At 31.8% G+C, this 20,780-nt stretch overlaps 1 protein-coding gene across 1 annotated transcript; it reads left to right on the plus strand.

Annotated features, from left to right (window-relative positions):
* Positions 1–785: 785 nt before the first annotated feature.
* Positions 786–19,080, plus strand: LOC143912621 (uncharacterized). The gene is made up of 18 exons (XM_077431915.1): positions 786–1,008; positions 1,382–2,562; positions 2,654–2,914; positions 2,992–3,219; positions 3,301–4,282; positions 4,364–4,567; positions 4,642–4,759; positions 4,833–5,017; positions 5,091–5,227; positions 5,297–6,680; positions 6,760–6,855; positions 7,129–7,230; positions 9,699–15,723; positions 16,970–17,091; positions 17,175–17,353; positions 17,538–17,661; positions 17,751–17,817; positions 17,965–19,080. Exons 1-18 carry the CDS (start codon positions 786–788, stop codon positions 18,044–18,046), a joined length of 11,700 nt encoding a protein of 3,899 aa, XP_077288041.1. The 3' UTR covers positions 18,047–19,080.
* Positions 19,081–20,780: the final 1,700 nt, after the last annotated feature.

A 20,780-nucleotide genomic window follows, 5' to 3' on the forward strand; every position in this document is an offset into this window, starting at 1 on the left:
CAATTAATGAAAATATGAGCTTTCTATTACAGATTTGCGTTCTAAATATATTATTGCCGGAAGAAGTTATTCCCTCTGACACTAGCTTACCAGTTCTAGCCAAACAATCCGTTAAAGAAATGATAACCGTGGAGAGCATTGTTCATGCAACGGAAGAGGAAGACGACTATCAGTGGCCTGAAAAACTTAGTGATGCTAGGTTAATGTCAATTGAAATTATTTAAATGATTTATTTTTATTTGATGCAAAATAAAATTTTTAATATATTTTAGGATCACATCTATGTGTAATTTGTTGGGAATGGACTGGGTGCCTCTGGCTTACGAGTTGGGTGTCAGTTCAGCCACAGTGGCTAGCATTAAAGAACGTGGTCTCAATGGAGCTCAACAAGGTACTCTAATGCTACAACTATGGCGATCTCAAAGGGAAATAAAAGCACACGGTAAACAATATAATCATAAACAGAAATCAATCACGAAATTATTACAAAAACAGAAATTTTTATATATGTTATCTTTTAGACAACTCGCTTGAGTTAGCTTTATGTCGAATTGGACGTGAAGATGTTCTTGTTCCACAAAGTATAGCTGATACAGAAAGAAGAATTCAAAGAAACATTTATCAAGAAAGACAGTCATCAGAAGAAATAATTGGATATAAGAGTCCAGAATCAGGTATAACACAATTTGATTGAATAGTACAACTCCATTGTATAGTACAACAATATAATAAATACATACATGTAATTATTTTATGCAGATTTAGAGCTACTTGAAAAAGATAGAATGGATAACGCTTTACTTGAACAAGAAGATATAAATAAAGCATTTGAAGAAGAAGCTGAACGGCGCGCAAGAGATCTTTTAGAAAGGAAAGACATAGCAATGGATGATTCAATAGGTGAAAGAGAAGAAGCAAAGTACTCTCCAGAAGAAAAATCTTATGTCGATGAAGGAAGTGATAGAGAACCATCTCTTTCGATATCAGAAGAGAGTGAAGAAGAAGAAGGTATTTAACTTTAAATAACTTATAATTTCAACAATGACCATAGACATTAATCATATATAATAAATTTTCTACTTAGGAATCAAGAAGAGTGTAGCTGAGCGCAAAATTCAAATAACGAGAAAATTGAGTTCAGGAAAAGTTCCTGCTTCCAAACAAAAGAGAGAATTAAAAGAAGAAATAATTGAAATTAAAAAGCAAATTAACCCTGAAATTAAAAAATTCCATGTACAACAGTCAACTGTTGTCCATCAGGTACTTATATTTCATAAATGTAAATATATAAATTAATATTTTCGGTTAATGTCCTTAACTTTTACTTTTTATATACAGGAATCAAAGGAATCTTTACCTAAATTGTCAAAAAAATCTTCAGAAGAAGATGATTTTATAAAACAACCAGTTCTGCCCGTGGAGCCTCCAAAGGAAAAAGTTTTACCAAAAGCGGGACCACGACCTATGCAGAAACATGTCAGAAATGAATCAATGATACGATTTTCTTCAGGAGACTTTTCTGATGTAAAAGTCCCACAGAAAAAACAAGAAGAAAAAATTGTTGAGACCAAAGAAGAAATAGTGACCAAGGAAGTATCTCCAACTACAAAGACTGAAATCAGAAAAGAAACGATTACATCAATCGAAGACAGAACTAAAACAGTGACAACTAACGAAGAGATTATTACAGTAAAGGAAAAAGATATCGCAGAAGCACCTCTCAAAGAGAAAATAAGTAGTTTTGAAAGCAAAATGCTCTCTGAAAAAACAAAAGCCGAAACGGAAAAATTTGAGCACAAAGTGAAATTGACCGAAGAAGCACTGAAAAAACATGAAGAAATGCAAAAAACTACCACAGAATATACTGAAGAATTTATATTAGATCAAATTAGAGTGCATGATAGTATTATGAGTGAAAAATTAATTGAAGAACAGAGACAAGAAAAAGGAAAACCTGCAGATCCGGGCAGTCCTGATTTAGTCTCAGATTTTGCAACTGAGATGATGAAAGTCGAAGAGACTTTCCGAGCAGCAGCTGATCATACTAGCGAAAAATATACAGAAACATACTTCAAAGGAACTCAGCATGTTCCAAAAACATTTACCAAAGCAGCTAGGACAGATTCAACCATAGTGCAATTTTCTTCAGAGGAAGATAACGAATTTTTAAAGAAATCAACTGACTCCGAAACAGAAACAGAATCTCAGATTGTTACTGTAAAACAGCAAATCGGGTTATTAGAAGGACAAATCGGTGTAGCACCTTTAAAGCTCGAAAAAATGACCAAAGAAATCAGTTCTTCAGATTTGGGTCCTAAATCTCCATTAACAATACATATTGAACGTGAATCTGCCACCAAATTTTTGGAAGGAGAAATTCATTCCATTGAACATGAGGCAATGAAGCTAATAAAAGAGACTGATGTTGATACATTGAGAGTAGATTCATTAGAAGATTCACTGCAAATATCATCGGACGAAGATGCACAAATCCAACCAACAGATGATGAAAGCGAATCGCAAATCAAAGACCAGTTATTGGATGATAATGTAACTAAATCGGTAAGATAAAAAATTATATTACCATATACGTAGCTAGTTTACTGGATTATATAGGTACATATATTTTCAATGTGTAAATATATTATTTTAGATCGATACGAAACAAACAGTAAACGAAACAAAGATAACATCAATAGAAACTCACGCACGTTCCGATTCAATGGGATCAGATTTTTCAAAGAGATCAGCTTCTGAGGGACCACAAATCGAAAGTTCAAGATCTCCAAAGCATTTATCGCAAGAATCACCTTTGCCTTATTCACAAGCCACTGTGGACAGGACAGATTCCTTAGCTGATTCGGTACAAAGCACAGAAAGAGATATGAGTTATACTTCTCAATCAGATTCAAAGGTACGCCTATTTCATCATCAAATATGTAAGTTATTTATAAATATTTCAATTACAATAGAAATATGATAATTTTTAAGGTATACTCAAAGGATACTCGCCCAACAAGAAGCGATTCATTGGATGAAGCTTCACAGTTTTCAGACATGGAAGAGACTCAAATAGGAGCACCACTATTTCCAGGACCTGACCTTACCTCTATTAAAATGACAACTTCGTCTATTAGAAATGACACAATGAAATTTTTAGAAAGTGAATATAAATTTAGTTCAACTGAACTGCAAGAAAAATCTAAAAAAATTGAAAAGGTTAAATACTAGTACAAAATGATAATTGAACTTAAAAAATCCTAAAATTTTTGGTATGATAATTTTTGGTATGTATTTTAGAATATTCCCGAAGAACCAGCGATGAGTGCTAAAGCTAGGCAATTCATTGAAACGGTACCGGAGGATGATTCTTCTGTGCACGATTGCTTCTTTTCAAAAAGAATTTATTCAGATTCATTGGAAGAGTCTGAGCAATATGGAACTGACAATGAATCCAGGAGACCATCTGAAGCCGATTCGCTCAAATCAGATAAATCAGATCAATCTGGAAAAGATGCACCGTATAAAATGAGTAAAATATCATCAGAAATTGAAGAAGGTTTTGATGAAAATGTAGACTCTAGTGTTATAATAGATGATGAACCAATCGAACAAGTTGAACCAGTAGAATTTGAATTTGTCAAAATGAAGGCTGATTCTAAAGATATAGAAGACGATGGTATAATATCACCACCAATTGTGGAAGAAACAAGCGACGTTGCTCAAGACAATCTGTTCAAAAAAATGTCCATTACCAAGAGACACTCAAGAAATGAATCTATTTCTATCATCAAATTTACACCAGCGGAATTGAAAGATACTGAAGAGAAATTAATTCCACCAGAAATACCCAAAAGAGTTACCGAATTTCAAATGTTCGTCACAGAAGCTGTTGATGAATTTGGAGATGAACGAATATCTTCATTCGACAAAGAGGAATTGTCTGATAAAATCTCTTCAGAAAGCAGTCGAGAAATAGAAATTTCTGAAAAGAAATGGTCTGATGGTGGAGCTTCTGATAAAATTTCTTCAGAAGATGCCGTAACCGACAAACGCTCAAGTGAAAGTATTAAAGAAGATCTCAAAATTTCCACCGATACACTACTAGGAACTGATACTAAAAGTCCAGATTTAGTTGTGGATGATGATTTTGGAAGTCCTACTTCACCAGGACTTCCGAAAGAATCTCCAACTTTAAGAAAAGTAGATAAAGTTTTCACTGGATTAAAAGAACTTGCAGATCAATCTGAGACTACTTTGCCAAAATTAGAGGACACTTTAAGTAAAATGAAATCTCTATTACATATAAACATTTCACTTTAAAAATATTTTAACAACGTTATCGATTTTCAATGTCTTCCAGAATCATTCAGTCAATCACCAGGAATGAAAAGGGCATCTTTGGGTAGTGCTGGCGAAGGATCATATGACTTGTTGGCTGGAAAACGTGCTTCAGATGCACTAAGCATATCTGACTCTAGAGACTATACATTTGAGGAATCTGAAGATAGCACTCCTCCTAAAGAAACCAAACAAGAATTAGAAAATAGAGCTAAAGCAATATTGGGTATTTATTTTATCGATTATCAAAAATTATATTCAAATAATTAAATTGGAATTAAACTTTACTTTGCCAATTAGAACCAATATATGACAAGGCGCTTCGCGCAGTGCGTGGTGATTCATTGGATGATGTTGAACCATTTTGCATGGACCAAGAGAATGAATCTCCTCGTTTGCCTGGAATTCAGGAAACTCAGTATGTACTACGTGTTTTAAAATACAACGCGTAAATAATGTGAAGTATTATCAATGTTTCAATTTATTTACAGACAAGCTGAAATTCTTCAACAGTCAAGTTCTACACTAACAACCGATATTACGGTTGTTAAAGTTGATAGTAAAGAAATGAATGTACCTCTAACGATGGATATTGCAAAAGATGTGGATAAAGATTATTCGGTTCAATCTTCACCAGATGAAGTTGAAGAAAAAATTTGCACGGATACCGAATCAGGTTAATTATGAACATATTTGATAATACTTATTATGAAACAAATTTAATAATGTTTTAAATTTCGATTTATTAGAACTCGATCAAGCAAAGGTGTTGGAAATCATTGAACCTACCTCAGATGGTGATAATGGTTTTGTACCTAGTTTTGATACTAGTAGAATAAAACAGGACTCTTTGGATGATGCTGATGACTTCTTCGCTGAAAAAGAGGTAGATTTCAAGTTAATTTTTATATCCTCTAAAAATAGCACTTGTTAAAAAAACACAAATAATTTTTAGGGTATGTTCGATGATTCAGAAATAAGTACTCAACAAGTTACAACTGAAACGAAGCCAGATGGTATACTTGTAACTACCACAACAACAACTATCCACAAAATTATAACTGGCCCAGTAGAAGAAGTGACAAAAGCTGTAGAATCAGAAATAATTGAAAGCATTTCACAAACCACTGAAATATTAACAAAAGATTTAGAAATTATAAAATCAAAGTTGGAAGGTTCGGAAGCAAAAGATGAATCAATAAAAAGTGAATCGCTTACCGATGATGAAAAGGAAACAGAAAAGGATGATTACATTTCAAGATCTATTTCTGAAATAGGTGCTGCTGTTGCAGCGTCGATAGGTATTGATATAAAGTCAGAAGATTTAGGCGCGACTAAAGAAAATTTAATACAGCAAACTACCACTACTTTGAAATCAAGTAGTTCTAAAGATTCCACTACACATAAAGAACACCACGTGACTGAAATAATTACAGATAAAAGTTCAACAACCTCATCTGCAGGTATCGATGTAAAATCAGAAGATTTTGATGCTACTAAAGAGAGTACAATACAGCAAACTACTACATTGAAATCAAGTAGTTCCAAAGATTCCACTACACACCAACATCATGTGACTGAATTAATAACAGATATAAGTTCAACGATCGTGTCATCTGCAGGTATTGAAATCAAACCAGAAGGAGTTCATCAAAAAAAGATTGAGCATGATCATTCAATTACAGAATTAATCAGTGATGCCAGCATAACCCTAGCAGCATCTGTTGGGGTAGATGTCAAATCTGAGCAAGATGAAAAGGAGGCCGAGAAAGATTTTTCTGTACAAAAAATAAGTACTAAAGAGACAATTATAAAACACCCAGTTGTTGAACTTCTCAGTGATGCTAGTACTACATTAGCAGCGTCAGTGGGGTTAGAATTAAGACATGAAGGTGAAGAAATAAAACACGGACATCCAATTACAGAATTACTCTCCGATTCAAGTTCAACATTAGCTGCTGCAGTAGGAATTGATTTTAAGCCCGAGAGAGATATGTTCTTAGATGATGATGATGAAGAAACGTCTAAAACCCACAAAGAAGTTCTATCTGAATCGAAAATTGTTAGTTCTATAAATACAACTGTGGACTATACAGAGCAGATAGCAGAAAAAATTGATTCTAAAATGGCAGACAAAAAACGAATGGAAATCCAAATTGAATCAAAGGATGACGAAGCCAGTCCAGAACTGTCCCCTGATGGTTTGGATGATCGAGAAAAAATAGTGTCAGAAATTAAAGATTTGAATCGTTCAGATAGAAGATGTTCAGATTTATTAGAAGGAATATCCCAACCAGGAGGATCGTTGATTAGAATTGACACATCTCACGTCGCTCATGGTATAGTGAAATTGAAAAATTATAATGTTTTAATTAAAAATTAGCATTTATGGAATAATTATCTATTTTAATTTTATAGAATTATCTTTGAAATTCTCAAAAACACCTCCCCCATCACCAGTTGATCTCATAAATCGGGGTGCATCTGCTGATTTAACGGGACAGCAACGTAAGGGTAAGCCACTTAAATACAATATGTAATATATGAATCTCCTTTTGCAACTCCTTTTACAAAACTTTAATAGCTAATGTACGAAGTTGAACTTCAATTTTAAAATAAGCTTAGCAAAAAGTGTAGTCAACATGCACACAAGTAATATTTGATCCCGAGTGCTTCTAGTAAAGTAATTGAAATACAAGTAATTCCGACACGCTTCCCGCTTTATTGTGTGTTATGTGTTGTACCTTTTTATGATTGCTCCTGATTCGTAGTCTCCGATCCTCACAGGTCCTGATGTACACACTTTGGATCAGGCTTCTAAACTGTCACCCAGAGACGCCAGGTTCATCAAAGAAATAGTCTCATCGGACGGGGACAGGCTTCACAGTGGTACGATCAAAACTTAATCAACAATTATAGCAATCATTTACTATCAGACTTTTCAGAAATTAGTTCATTGTTAAATATTATTGATTTTATTTTTTGCTTTCACGGTTTGTTTTGGCAGCATAAAACTTAATCAATATTAAAATTTTAATTAAAAAATAATTTATTATTCGGGATGATCAATATTCACGTATGATTTGGATATAAGGATTTAATTTTTATAATATGAAACCACTTTTACGTTTTCAATTATTCCTTTTTTTCCTTTCTACATTCCTTGAAATATCACAGATGATCCATTAATTCATTCTAAATTAAAATTAAAATACAAGTCTCCATTGATTTATTAACATGTATCAATTATATATTCAATCTTCTAGTAAAATTATACAGCTTTTTGAATTATGTACTGCCTACTGAATTTGTTTATAATTTGCTTGATATTTATGTTAATGAATTTAGTATAAGTAAAATATGTATACGTAAACTGTACATTTATAATAATAATACATAGTAAAAATAAAAAGTAATTGCTGCTGATCCAAAAAAGTTTTTATCATAGTGTAGAAATAAAAGAAGACAGTAATATAATGACAACAGAGCATGCATGGCTGAAGCAGAGAATTACAGTCTATTTAATATTTCTAAGAATATTTTTAAGAATGAGTGGTAAATTAATAAATACACCTATAATATTTTGCAATATATGTACATACATACCTTCAGTAATCCATTCACATAAATTTTGATATAAAAACGCAAACATTTTTATTAATATTTCTTACTTAGTCGTCGTTAAAAAAATGTTTAGATTTTGTAACACAATGTAAATGGATTATTATCATTGATATGTTTATTCATCGAATGTTTCCCAACAGATAAAAATAATGACTATACACGAAATTAATAGATATTTTCATATCTAAGAAAAGTGATTCATATAACTTCAATTAAGTATTTAAATATGCTTAAAATGTTTCTATTTATGGTTTAAATTATTTGGTTGATTGAATTGTTGAGATACAAAAGATACGATATGATATATCCATTTTCTCTTTTCTTTTTCGCGATTACGCGGAGATATAAAGAGTATCAGTGACGTGGTAAGTAAGACAACAATATAAAGAAAATTTTTACAATTTTCGATTGACTTATAATAGCTTTTCCCTCTTAAAAAGACTGATAATGCTTTTTTGCATATTTAAATATTGAATTTTCTTGCTTGCAATATAATATTATTTGCGCGATTCCTTTGTATCGCCTTGATTTTCGATTTGTTTTTATTTTTATGTATTTATGAAGAGATTATTAACAAAAATACCACCTTTACAAATAAATTGCTATTACCCAACTCACAAGGCAATATTAAACACATATGAAACGTCTGCCAAAAAGTGGTGTTTTTGTATTTCTCATAATTAATTTTATACAATGGATATTTGCTTGATTCCGATGTTTGTCGAAAAAACTTATTGTCCCTTGTTATTTTGTACATATAAATGTTATAATTTTACTAGAAGGATTGTTTATCTTAACCCTATTGCCTGGTTGGCCATTCTATGCATCAATACATCATATCACGTTTCATTTATTTTGGAAGCAAATGCTAATGCTGCATTGAGCACATAAAGGAGAACCATCAGTTACTATCTCTATCACATGGCAAAAGAAAATAAATAACTAATGACATTTAATTATTCACTCTTTTTACATTAATTGGAAAAGCTTCAAATATTATATTTTAATTATTGTATATATATAAAAAACACGCGCTTCGAATAGCACAAATACATAATATGTATTTCACAATAACAATTTTTTTTCAAAGCATTATATAATATACGAATTTTTCACCATTTGTATATTTTCTCAATTTATATTCGAATTTACTATATTGAAAACAAAAAATCTTAATATAAATAGCTTCCAAAAACAGTCATCACGAATCATTTCATCGAAAAATCATTCTTCTCATATTTTCATTATCATGTTGAATTCATGAGTGTTTTACTTTTTAATCGTGTTTGTGTCTATTTTATTACATAGTTATTGTTATATTATAGTTCGATAGTTTTGAACTTGGGTGACTGAAGCTAGTAAAATAGTTTTAAATACAGTACCAGATACAACAGAGAATTGTGGCCTTTAAAGTTTGTTCCAAAATAATTATCTTACAAAAAATAAAAATAAATACCCATTTTAAAATCATCACACGTTAAATTTTAAAGTTCACAATTTGCTCACATGACTGGCACTATTGATGTTATTTTGTTTACAAAAAAATGAGATTAAATTTACAAAATCTAACTTGAGTGAAAAAAGGTTTTTATTTTAATTGCAAATGTACTCATTTCTATAAAAAATAAGTGAGTTTAATCAAAATGAAAAAATCCTATTGCTTTTATGTTTTTTTGTAACAAAAATTAATTTATACCCATTTCAACTAATATACCTTCGTTTTCTTTTTGTAGGGCACATTTCTGAAGCTACCAAAGGTCTCAGCAGATCGAGCAGTCCAAAATCGCCAATAAGACATCATTCCGGCGATATTGCATTTGTTAATGTTGATACGCTCACAATGCACCCAGATACCATAAACCAAACTTCTATTCTGGAACAGAGCACGACGAAGCTCATAAGTAAAGATAGTAAAATTGTAACAGAAGTGATTACTACAAAATCTGATACATTCAAAGTAGATGAAAGGTTAGATAGTACATTGATAGGAGCCGATTCATTCAGGTCTAGCTTTGACGATGCAAAAGCTACTTTCAAAGAGGAAACCCGGAAAAAATTTGAAGATATTAAAAAAGACTTCAAGGATGACGTTGTCGTTAAATTTGAACATTTAAAACAAGAATTTGACGATAAAAAAAAGATGTTCGAAGATTTTAACAAAGATGACGATGCCACAATGATAATAACCAAAAAAGAATCCACGACTCATCAAATATCGGGAAAAGAAGTATTTTCAGAAAAAAAGAAAATATCGTCATCAGATGAAGACTCAATAATTTCAGCTAAAATTGAAACTAAACATGAAATATCCGGAGAAGAATATGAATTGAAAGAGAAAGAATCTTTCGAAAAATCTGGTGACACAATTCGCACTGAAAGATCTTCAGTTGAACGAGACCAAAAAGCATCTGCTGAACGGCGAGATTCAGAAGTGCAAAAAGCAAAGAAAGGAGACGATGATTCAGCTGTTATTGTAACTCATAGAGAATTTTCAGAGCAGGGATTATACTCTGGCAGACAAAGTAAATCAGAAGAAAAAATGACTTCAATAAAAGACGAAGTTTCAAGAAAATCAGAAGTATCGTATTCCGAAAGAGACCTATCTCACGAACAGTGGGGTAAGGAATACTTTGCTGAAAGAACTGAACTCGAACCGACAGAAGAAGTCGACGCCGAATTTTCACAAGAACAAGATGTCCATATAGAATCTGCTGTGAGAATCGTCGAAAAAGATGAAAAATTAATATCAGAAGAAATTACACAATCGGGGAAAGTAGTGAGCGTAACTACGGGCTTTAGCAAAGAAGAATCCATCGTAGAAAGTAAAGAGCACGATGACATGAGTTCGGACATTTCTCAAGATACTAGTTTTAAGAGCGAAGTTGCCGGAAAACGTGATTCATTCGATGAAAAATCAGAAATGTCACCAAAAAGCCGATCGAGATCACTGAAGAAGGAAGAAGTCTATGAAGTCGATTTTATTAAAGAAATTAAAGTATCAACTTCTCAAAAGTCGAAAGGATCGAGTCAAGAAATCAGTCAAGATACTCATTCCGAATCAGAAATGATAGGCGAATCGGATTTCATTGGAATACCACAGTTAGATTTAATTCCTGACGATGATAAGAAATCAGATATAAGTAAATCTAAGAAAGAGCAAATAAATCTAGAAAAGAAAATATCACCTGTTCATAAATCAGAGGAACACATTCAGGAACACGTATGGGAAGTTTCGCTGCAACAACAAGAATCTTTAGACGAAGTTGCATCTGATTTGCATCAGCAGTCAAAATCTTTCTGCGAAGAGCCTAAATCAGTTGAAATAGATTTTGTTTCTCAATCGGAATCGAAATCATTGACGTCTGGAAGTGATTTGGGAATCACAACTTTAGCGTCCGATTTGGATCTTAGAATTAGTCAGAGTGGTATTAGCGTTACAAGTTCAGATGAAACCTTTTGTGCAGAAGCTCCAAGTGAAGCTTTGGATTCATTCAAAGATTCGATGATAAAATCTAGAGAAAGTATTGAAACCGAATATATGATAAAATCAATCGATTCTCAAGATACAGAAACTTTACAGAAATCTATGGAATCAATGAGCGCAGAAACGATGCAACATTCTGAAAAAGAGGACTTCTCAACAGATACAGATTTTTTCACAACCGATTTACATCAAAAGCGAATTGAGCAAAAGTTATTAAAAGAAAAAAGCTTAGAAGACATTTGCAGTAGTGGATATGATACAGACCTCTCGTCTGCCGAGTTTCTTGCTTCGAAACTTGAACATGAACGAGTTGACGTTGAACCTCTCAGGCCTCAACCACTAGCAGAATTATCAGATCTTGAAAAGACAATAGACGAAGTAAAGCAATCTTTAGAAGCTGCTCACGGCGAAATTATCAATGAAAAGAGTGACGGCAGTATAAAGTACAAACAGTCACCATCCGAATTTGAGTTTAAATTAATAAGTCCGGACAGGCCGGAAGTAATACATGAGGAGCCTTTACAACATCCGGATATTATTACGAAACAAGAACAAGAAGTGACAGTTTCTAGAACAGTTACGTCTGAAATCAAAAGTCAGACTTCTGTTTCTTCTAAATCAGGAGAAGAAACGCATGAAGTGAAAAAAGATTTTCCAGATATAAGAGAGGAGTATTCCATACACAGTAGAACCGTAGAATTTTCAATTGGAGAAAAGGATATAAGCACAAGTACAAAAGAAACAGATTCATCTTCTAAGCAAGACGATACTTGTTTTACATCTGATGAAGAGAAAGATACCGCACAAGAAAAAGATAAATATATGTTAACTCAACACGAAATCAGTGACATATCGACAGGGTTAGAAAGTGGCCCAATTTCACTACTCGACAATGAAGCTGAAATGGCATCCGATAAAGAAGAATCACCCAAAGACAGCTCTGATAGTATCAAGTTACGACCTGTTCAGAAACATCTAAAATCTGCTCATATAGTTTCTGATCGAAGATCAGCTTCTGATATAGAAGGGTGGTCAAGTTCCGGAGAAAGTCATTATCAAAGTTTTGAGCATACTGAAAGTCCTCACAGTAGACCACTATCATCTGATGTTGAATTATTACTAACTGGAACGGCAGAGTTCCAAAGTGCTCTAACTACACAAGATATGTCAACGAAATCTCAAAGAACCTCTAAGGATTATGTTACAGCAGCTAGCACGCTTAGTTCAAGAGGTAGTCTTAAAAGTTTAGATTCTGAAAGCTCTGGACATGTTGCAAGCATTGATATATCGGATGCATCAGAAACTCTAGTTCCTTCAGCAGCTGAATTAAAAGAAGAATTAATTGAGAGCGGAAATTTAGGCGATCAATTAGAAGTCGAACGAAATAAAATTAAACCAATAGTAATCGAAGAGCTATTGGAAGAATCTATTGCTGATGTCAAGCATAAAGAAGATTTAGAAAATGAAAATGTTAAAAAAACTTCCAGCTTGGATGGTTTGAGTCAATCGGAAGAAGGTTCATTGGAAGACGAGATAAATGTACATATCGATGCATCTTCAGATGTAATATGCAAAATGAAAAGATCGCACGAAATGAGCTTTCAGCCTAAAGAGCTTTTGCCTGAAAAATTCCCATCTGAAAGCTTTTCAGAAAGTGCTGATTTGGAAATGGAATCCGAAATACCAGAATCAGATTCCCAAGTATTTAGCATGAGCAAAATTGAGACAGGTCCTAGCACAATTAGACGTATCAAAGAATCAACAGAAATATCTAATACGAGCTCTAGTAAAACTTCTGAACCATCCAAGTCGTATGAAATATCCGAGAAAACTGTAGAATATCGAACTTCTTCAATAGTTTATAAAACTCCCGAGAAAAAACCGAAGCCAGTCGAAGAAGAAACAGTGATTGAAAGGAAAGTTGTGACAATTAAAGCTGAACCAATGCCAGTTCATTTTTCTACAGCTCCGAAACAAGAAGTTGACTACGATTCATTAATGGCAGATATTATACCAAAAGGTACTACCGAATATGAAGAAATTGCATCAGTCCAAGTACTTAAATCACATTCAGGAACAACGGTTTCAAGTAGTTCATCATCTGAAAAGAAAACACCGGAACCTTATCCAATAGACAGCAAGCAGAGTTCTTCTTCTAGTTTGAAAATTCAAGATGATCATTTGTCGACTCCTCAAACGCCCATTTCAAATCCAAGCCAAAGCTCAGAATCAACCGATAACGGAAGAGAATATGTTCTTGATGACATGTATGAAATATCTGAAGACCAAGAATTATTCCAGAGTGACAGAGCACTGACAGATTCTAAATCGGAAATTTCTGTCACTACCGAAGAACGTACATTGTATGAAACACAGAAAGAACCAGATTCACCGACCAGCGACGAGTTTGAAATGATTGATAAACCCAGTGAAATTGACGATTTTGTCGTGATTGAAGAAGTCGCAAAAGAAGCTTCTGAATTTGATGCCGAGGGAAAAAGTGTCTGTATTGGCAAAGCCACCTTCGTCAAAAAGCATGACGAAGAAGTAGAAAATTATTTATCTCAAACAACTAAAAAATCAAATGAAACTGAATATAGTACATCAGGTTCCTTGTCAGAAGAAGAACTTGGTCAATACGAATTAGAACAACGGCGGTTAAGAGCTGCTGAGAATGCTGAAATAGAAGCAGGTAAAAAATGGATACAGATGCAATTTGAAGGCGATTTAGCAGCAGCAAGATACGAATACGACAGAGGACCTCTTGAAGATATTAAAGAAGAAGAAATGACCGATTTTGATGCAAGCAGAATTGGAAGTTTCACATCCCAAAAGGAATCCATAGGAAGTTATGGCAGCATAAAAAATTCCTTTGGTAGCTTGTCTGAATCAGATATAATGTTACGTAGAAGGTATATGATGCGTTCGGGAGAGCAAGACGATGTATCGGTTAGTTCGTTACAAGAATTTGAAAACTTGGAGCAGATTCTTTCTTTAGAAGCATATCAACATTCTTCTTCATCGCAAGATTCTTTGAATGGATCTTTACCTCGCAGGTATAGCCGTGGAAAAAATACACAAGGAGACGATGTATCAATGTCTAGTTTGAAAGAATTTGAAGGTTTAGAATCAGCTTGCTTGGAGGCACTGAAAATAGAAATACAAGCGAAACAAAAAGAAGCATTGCTCCTATCTCAAGACGGTCGACTTAGCAGCGCCGGTTTTCTGGATATGGAAAAACGCTCATACAGCCATGGAAGCTCAGAGAGCAGTCCACCCCAAAAAAGCGGAAGCAGTCCAGGTCAAAAAAGCGGTAGTCCATCTCAAAAGAGTGGATCTCCATCACAAAAAAGTGGAAGTCCAGGGCAAAAAAGTGGAAGTCCCGGACAAAAATATGGAAGTCCTTCACAAAAAGCTTTGGCTGATGCTATAGCTATCAGGAAATTAATAGATCAACAGATGGCAGAAGGCGCTGATATAAAAACATCAACGGCTATCGCTGACGATGGAACTACTGTCACGTACGTCACCAGTCAAAAGAAAATTTATGACAATAAAGGAGCATTTTACGTGCCTGATGCAACAGTTCCAGTTTGCACGGAATCAGTATGCACCAAAAAAGCAACGTATGAATGCAAAGGCCAAGAGCCGTGTGTTTCAAAAACCGATGATATTGATAAAGAGTGTGAAACAGATCTGGGTTCCTCATTCACAGAAGCAGACGCTAGTATGATAGGAGTTATAACAACAACTAAAGTAATTCAACAAAGATTCGTTGATGGCAAAAAAGTATCAGAAAGCATAATCACATCTTCCGGCAAGGGTATGGATATACCGGGAGCCGTGAAAGAAGATCAAAGTGGAGAGTATGGATCTGGAAGTTTTCCGAGTTTAGAAGTTGGTTCTGGGGCATCGATGGGTGATTACGGTTCAGAGTTCTCATCGTCGATAACTTCTCAACAATCAGACACTGAAAGCTTAGTGACGATGATGGAAAAACCTTGCGATTCTGAACACGGTAGTGAACTTGGATCTATGGAGAGGTTGGAAAGTATAACGGTAACCACTAAAGTTATCGTTTCGCCGAGACAATTAGATCTTGACTTGAATAGTAAGGAAATGTCAGACAGTGCAATGAGGGAAATATCGCCAATGTCGGGAAAATCAGGTTCTGGAGCATTCTCTAGCACTGCTTCTAAACATTTTACAGATCCGGCTAGCGGCTCTTGGAGTGGGCTGGACGAAGACATGAGCTCGTCAGGCAGTTTTAGTAGGTAAATATTCAAACTTCTCACTTTCCATATAATAAAACACTTAATTGGAGTTTAGTCTCATAAACCATAACGATTTCATGTTGCGTAATCCACGTAATGACGAGTCTAAATGTCATAATTCAAGTACAAAGATATAATTTGAATATGATAATGTTCTCAGGGTTGAGGAGAACGAGGTGACGCTGACCAGTACCAGCAGGTAAAACCAAAAATCCTAAAATGTCAAGTGGTTTATATAAATGTTTAGATCGTGTATGTGATAGTAAATTTTAGCGAGTAAGCAATCACAATATTTAAGTATATAAAAAAAACATTTTAGAAATTATCATACTCTTTTTTTTAGAAGCAATCACCTCTTTTTCTCTCCAAACTCCAGTCAGCAGTTAAGTTTAAAATGCTTAAGGGTAGCAGCTATTAATTATGATTTTTCACACTTCCATTTTCCATATTGAAACTAAAATAAATAAAACATACATTCATATATACTGACTTAACACATACATATGTACATATATAATAAACTTAAGTATTTTTTTATTAATAAAAAGAATATCTAAAACACAATTAAAACTTTTATAGATTTTTTGAAATATAAATAATGACTTGCATTTTTTAATACTATTTTGACGATGAGGAATCTTTGTACACATTTCAAAGAAACTGTAAAACATAAAATATAAACACACAGAATTACTGCAATTTTATTTCATATGTATAAATTTGATATCTAATTGTTTGATATCTAATTTGATATCTAGATGATATATAATTGTTTTTCACATGAATATACAAACATACATATATAATAAACTATACTATTTTTAGTATTTTAACTATAATCTATAATTTGGTATATAAGTAATTAACTGATTTGAAATAGTTACATTTTATTATTTTAAGAAAACAAAATTATATTTATGTAACATTCGAAATGTATTTTTAAAATTTTAGTATACAATAGTTTCAAATTTAAATGCAAATCAGATAATTACTAAAAAAAGGAAATATCTTTAACAAATATGTGACTACGCATTATTTTTAATATATTATTCAAAATGATGAACATATTTTTGTGAAAGATATTTAAATATGGAACATTTGAAAAGCTTTTAAACATTTTTTCCCACGTTTTGTGCTAATAATAAATTTTAACTAACGTAGGAACTTACAAATTTTATTATATATTTAATTATTACCATACATTCAAATATACTTAAATAAAAATATATTTTCATTCGTTGTAAAGAGCTAGGGAAGACTTGATGCTCGGCAGTACGGACAGTTTGGAACAAACCAGCTCCAATGCCACAAGAGCAACATATAATTATGAAGTAGACACTCCTATGACTGGTAGCTTAACCAGTGCCGGTATGCAAATTTAAAATTACGTTCACTCTTTTTTGGAGTTTCAATTGCCTAATTAAATATGTAAATATGCATATCATTTACAGGTTCGCACACTATGGTGTCTTCCTTGGATACTTTAGAACCAGTGACAGCATTATTTGAAAAAGGAAATCGAGCTTTAGGATTAAGCACTGAAGATTGTTTTACAATGGATCACTCAGGCAGTGACCATATTGAAGAATACGAAATACAAGAGCCAGATTCTGACAGCGATAAACATGCTGTATGCAAATCAATATATATATATATATATATATATATATATATATATATATATATATATATATATATATATATATATATATATATATATATATACATATATATGTATATATATATATTTTTTTTTTTTTTTTAATTAATTAAAAAAGTGAACAAACAATGAATTTATACAATGAATGTTACAGGACTATGGGAAGCCCCAAGCTAGAGAAAGAACTATTATGTTTGAAGGTAGACATTCGTCTGAAGAAAGCAGTTCAGGCAAAGGAGGAGCAACATTTTTCATAGGCGACACACCAATTACTAAGGGTAAATATTTTTTCAGATACTCTTATATAAAGTGTTCCAAATTATAAATAAAGAACATAGGCACTCAAAAGTGTACATATTTATTTTAGGTGACAAAATTTCTTCAGAATCAAGTTCTGGAGTCACTGATATTCCACCAGTACCAGCACAGAGAAAGTGAGACAACTTTATGTAATTATAATATATAATACATACATATCTTGATACTCAGTTGGGATTTATAGTCTGACTTTCCAATTTAATAAGTGGCGATATAATCCAATTATTCAAAATTCTTAATGAAAAAACCGTTACTCTTTTTAGATCACTAACTGGCATCACAAAACCGATTGTTTTGGAACAACACAAGCCAAAAGATGACGACAAAGATAATGAAAATGTATAAAAAAAACTTAGCTGCTTAATAAATCACAAACATAAAAAATATGTTATTGTATGTGTAAATTAAATATGTTTCATAACTTGTTGTGCGCTATGAAAATTTAATTTCTTAAGTATTGATTATTAAATTTATGACTGTTGTGAATGTATAGTAACTTGAATGTTTTGAAATCGTTTTTGATTTATATTTTACTTTTAAGCAGGACACCAAACTTGCCAAATATTTATTACAAAAAATCATATGACCATACATTATTGCTTATTATAACAGGAAATGTTAAACTGTTCGATTCGGTGTACGGTAAATGTTCTGATGAAATTTTAAACTCTCTAAAGGCATTTTTCAACATTTACCGTAATTTATTATAGTGAGTGAAAATTTTTAGCAGAAATATAATTCAAAATTGCGTTATCAGATTTTCAATATGCTCCTATTGAAAACATGACACATCAGCGTATCATTAAAAACATGTAAAAATAATAATAACTGACAATGATTAAGTTATAATCATTATGTATTAAAAGTGGAATTTGGAAAACAAAAAATTGGTGACCAAATATGAAAGTTAAAAAAAATGTGACTAAATGTCAAAAATCGTAGCACAAATTAATTTTAATTTTAAAAATCTATTTTTTGAATTTTATTTCCCTATTATTGCAAATAAATTGTAGTTTAAAAGATGAATATAATATTTTCATTTTTCACAATTATTTACTTTTTAAGATATATTTCCAATTTAAATCAAGCATTGATAACAGAAAATCAATACTGATATGTAATATGATATGCAATTCTATAGCGCCCCTTCTAACATCAACAGCAGGAACAACACATCTACACACATACATACCAAAATGGCTTTGTATTACAAGATGTCGACTATTTAAATTATCTCATAAACCTAAATAAATACAAGAAGTATTTTAATATGCCCGAATTAAAATTGAATGAAGAATTCATCTTGAGAATTATTGAGTTGAAAAATAACATCAAATTTGTTTCTGAAAGAAACAATGAGTGGAAAACTTCTATGATTTAAAATTTAAAATAAAAATAATTTGAAAACACTTGATGAATACTTGAGCAATTTTAGAACATTCATCAAAATACAGATTACACCATTTTTCCTAAATAGGATAAATGAGACCAAAAAAGCTCTCTGGCCTTTTTTGATCCTTCTATTAAAAAGCTCATGTAGTCTAAAAAAATATAATTTAAGTAATTTTTATTCTAAAGTCTAAAATTTTAATAAAAAAAAACTAGCTTAAAAGAATGTGTAATGAATACAGAAACTCGCTTTACAACACTACCGTTTTATTTAAACTTTTACTAAAATTAGGGCTTTAAAATGGAAATGCTAGCTGATATGATGAAAAATTTTCATACTGGTAGCTTTGGTATATAATACGTTAACAATGTAAGCATTTGTATCAAAAGAATTAAGGAATAAATAAATAAATAAAATGTACACGTACCGAGAGATGCTAGGCTTTTTGTGTGGTTAAATGAATATTGATAATATAATAAAATAGGTATGTCTGTTGATTAATGAAATGTACCAATGTTTTTATTGCTACTTTTATTATTATTATTAATATTATGACAAAGTAAAGAATAAGTATTCATGTTTATCATTGCTGATTCATATTTATATTATTATTGTATTGTATATGAATAAACGTTGAATGTGACATTATTTGTTTTACGCTAAGCTTTGCATTTGGGAATTGTGTGAAATGTCAAAAATTTTGTACCTTATAATGATACGTATGGATATTTGACGGCTATATATCAAATATGATGGTGTTCGACTCTTGCTAGACTTGTCTACGTTCACGGGTGCTTTTTGATATACGCTATTTACTCTTTAAGACTATGATTCATTAGCAAATATTTAAAGTCATTCCAGAATTATTTTTTAGTTCCGATTAAGTCAACCTAAATTTATAAAACTCTTGATTCAAATAAAAATATTAATTTTATATGTATGCTATATACTATATATATATTATATTAATATAGTATTTAAAGATAAAAAAGATAGCACTTCATTTTGCTTGCAATGTTTCGATTTTTAATTTTAAATTGAAGTTACTTGTTATAGAAATTTCCTTTATTCACATAACTACATATATTTTAAGGGAACAAATTCTTTTATTTAATAAATTTCTATATTATGTTTATATCTCAAGTATATAAATTACATATATGTATATTTTCTTATTTAAAAAATTAAGTGCAACTTTATTTATAGTTTTAAATCTTTTTTTTATATCGAAAACCAAAGTGACCTATTTAAATATGTTGTTAAAATAAAAGCGACTGTTTTAATAGATAGAAAAGCCTCAATAGTGAAGGCCAGAACTGATGGGTAAGAAAAGTGTAGATAGTGAACGGTAAATGGTTAATGGTGACCTATGTAGTTAGTATTTTAAATTTTATTTTAAAATTATGAAAGAATTTTGTAGTTTCACACAATTCCACACGCTAGTTAGGGCTTATAATTACTACCATTGACGACGATGATATCGTGTTAGCTAATTGATTAACATATTATTATAAATAAATAAAAAAATTCCCCAAAAATGCGAAAGTTGCGACAAAAATTAACATTATAAATATAATAAACGCATATATTTAAGCGAATATTCAATATCAATATTTGAATATGGATCTATTTCGATTTTGTTGCATAGATATTGTTTATACATAATATATATTATTAAATATTGTGTAC

Source organism: Arctopsyche grandis, chromosome 6 (genome assembly GCF_051622035.1).
Source record: "Arctopsyche grandis isolate Sample6627 chromosome 6, ASM5162203v2, whole genome shotgun sequence".
In the NCBI taxonomy this organism is placed as follows: domain Eukaryota; kingdom Metazoa; phylum Arthropoda; class Insecta; order Trichoptera; family Hydropsychidae; genus Arctopsyche; species Arctopsyche grandis.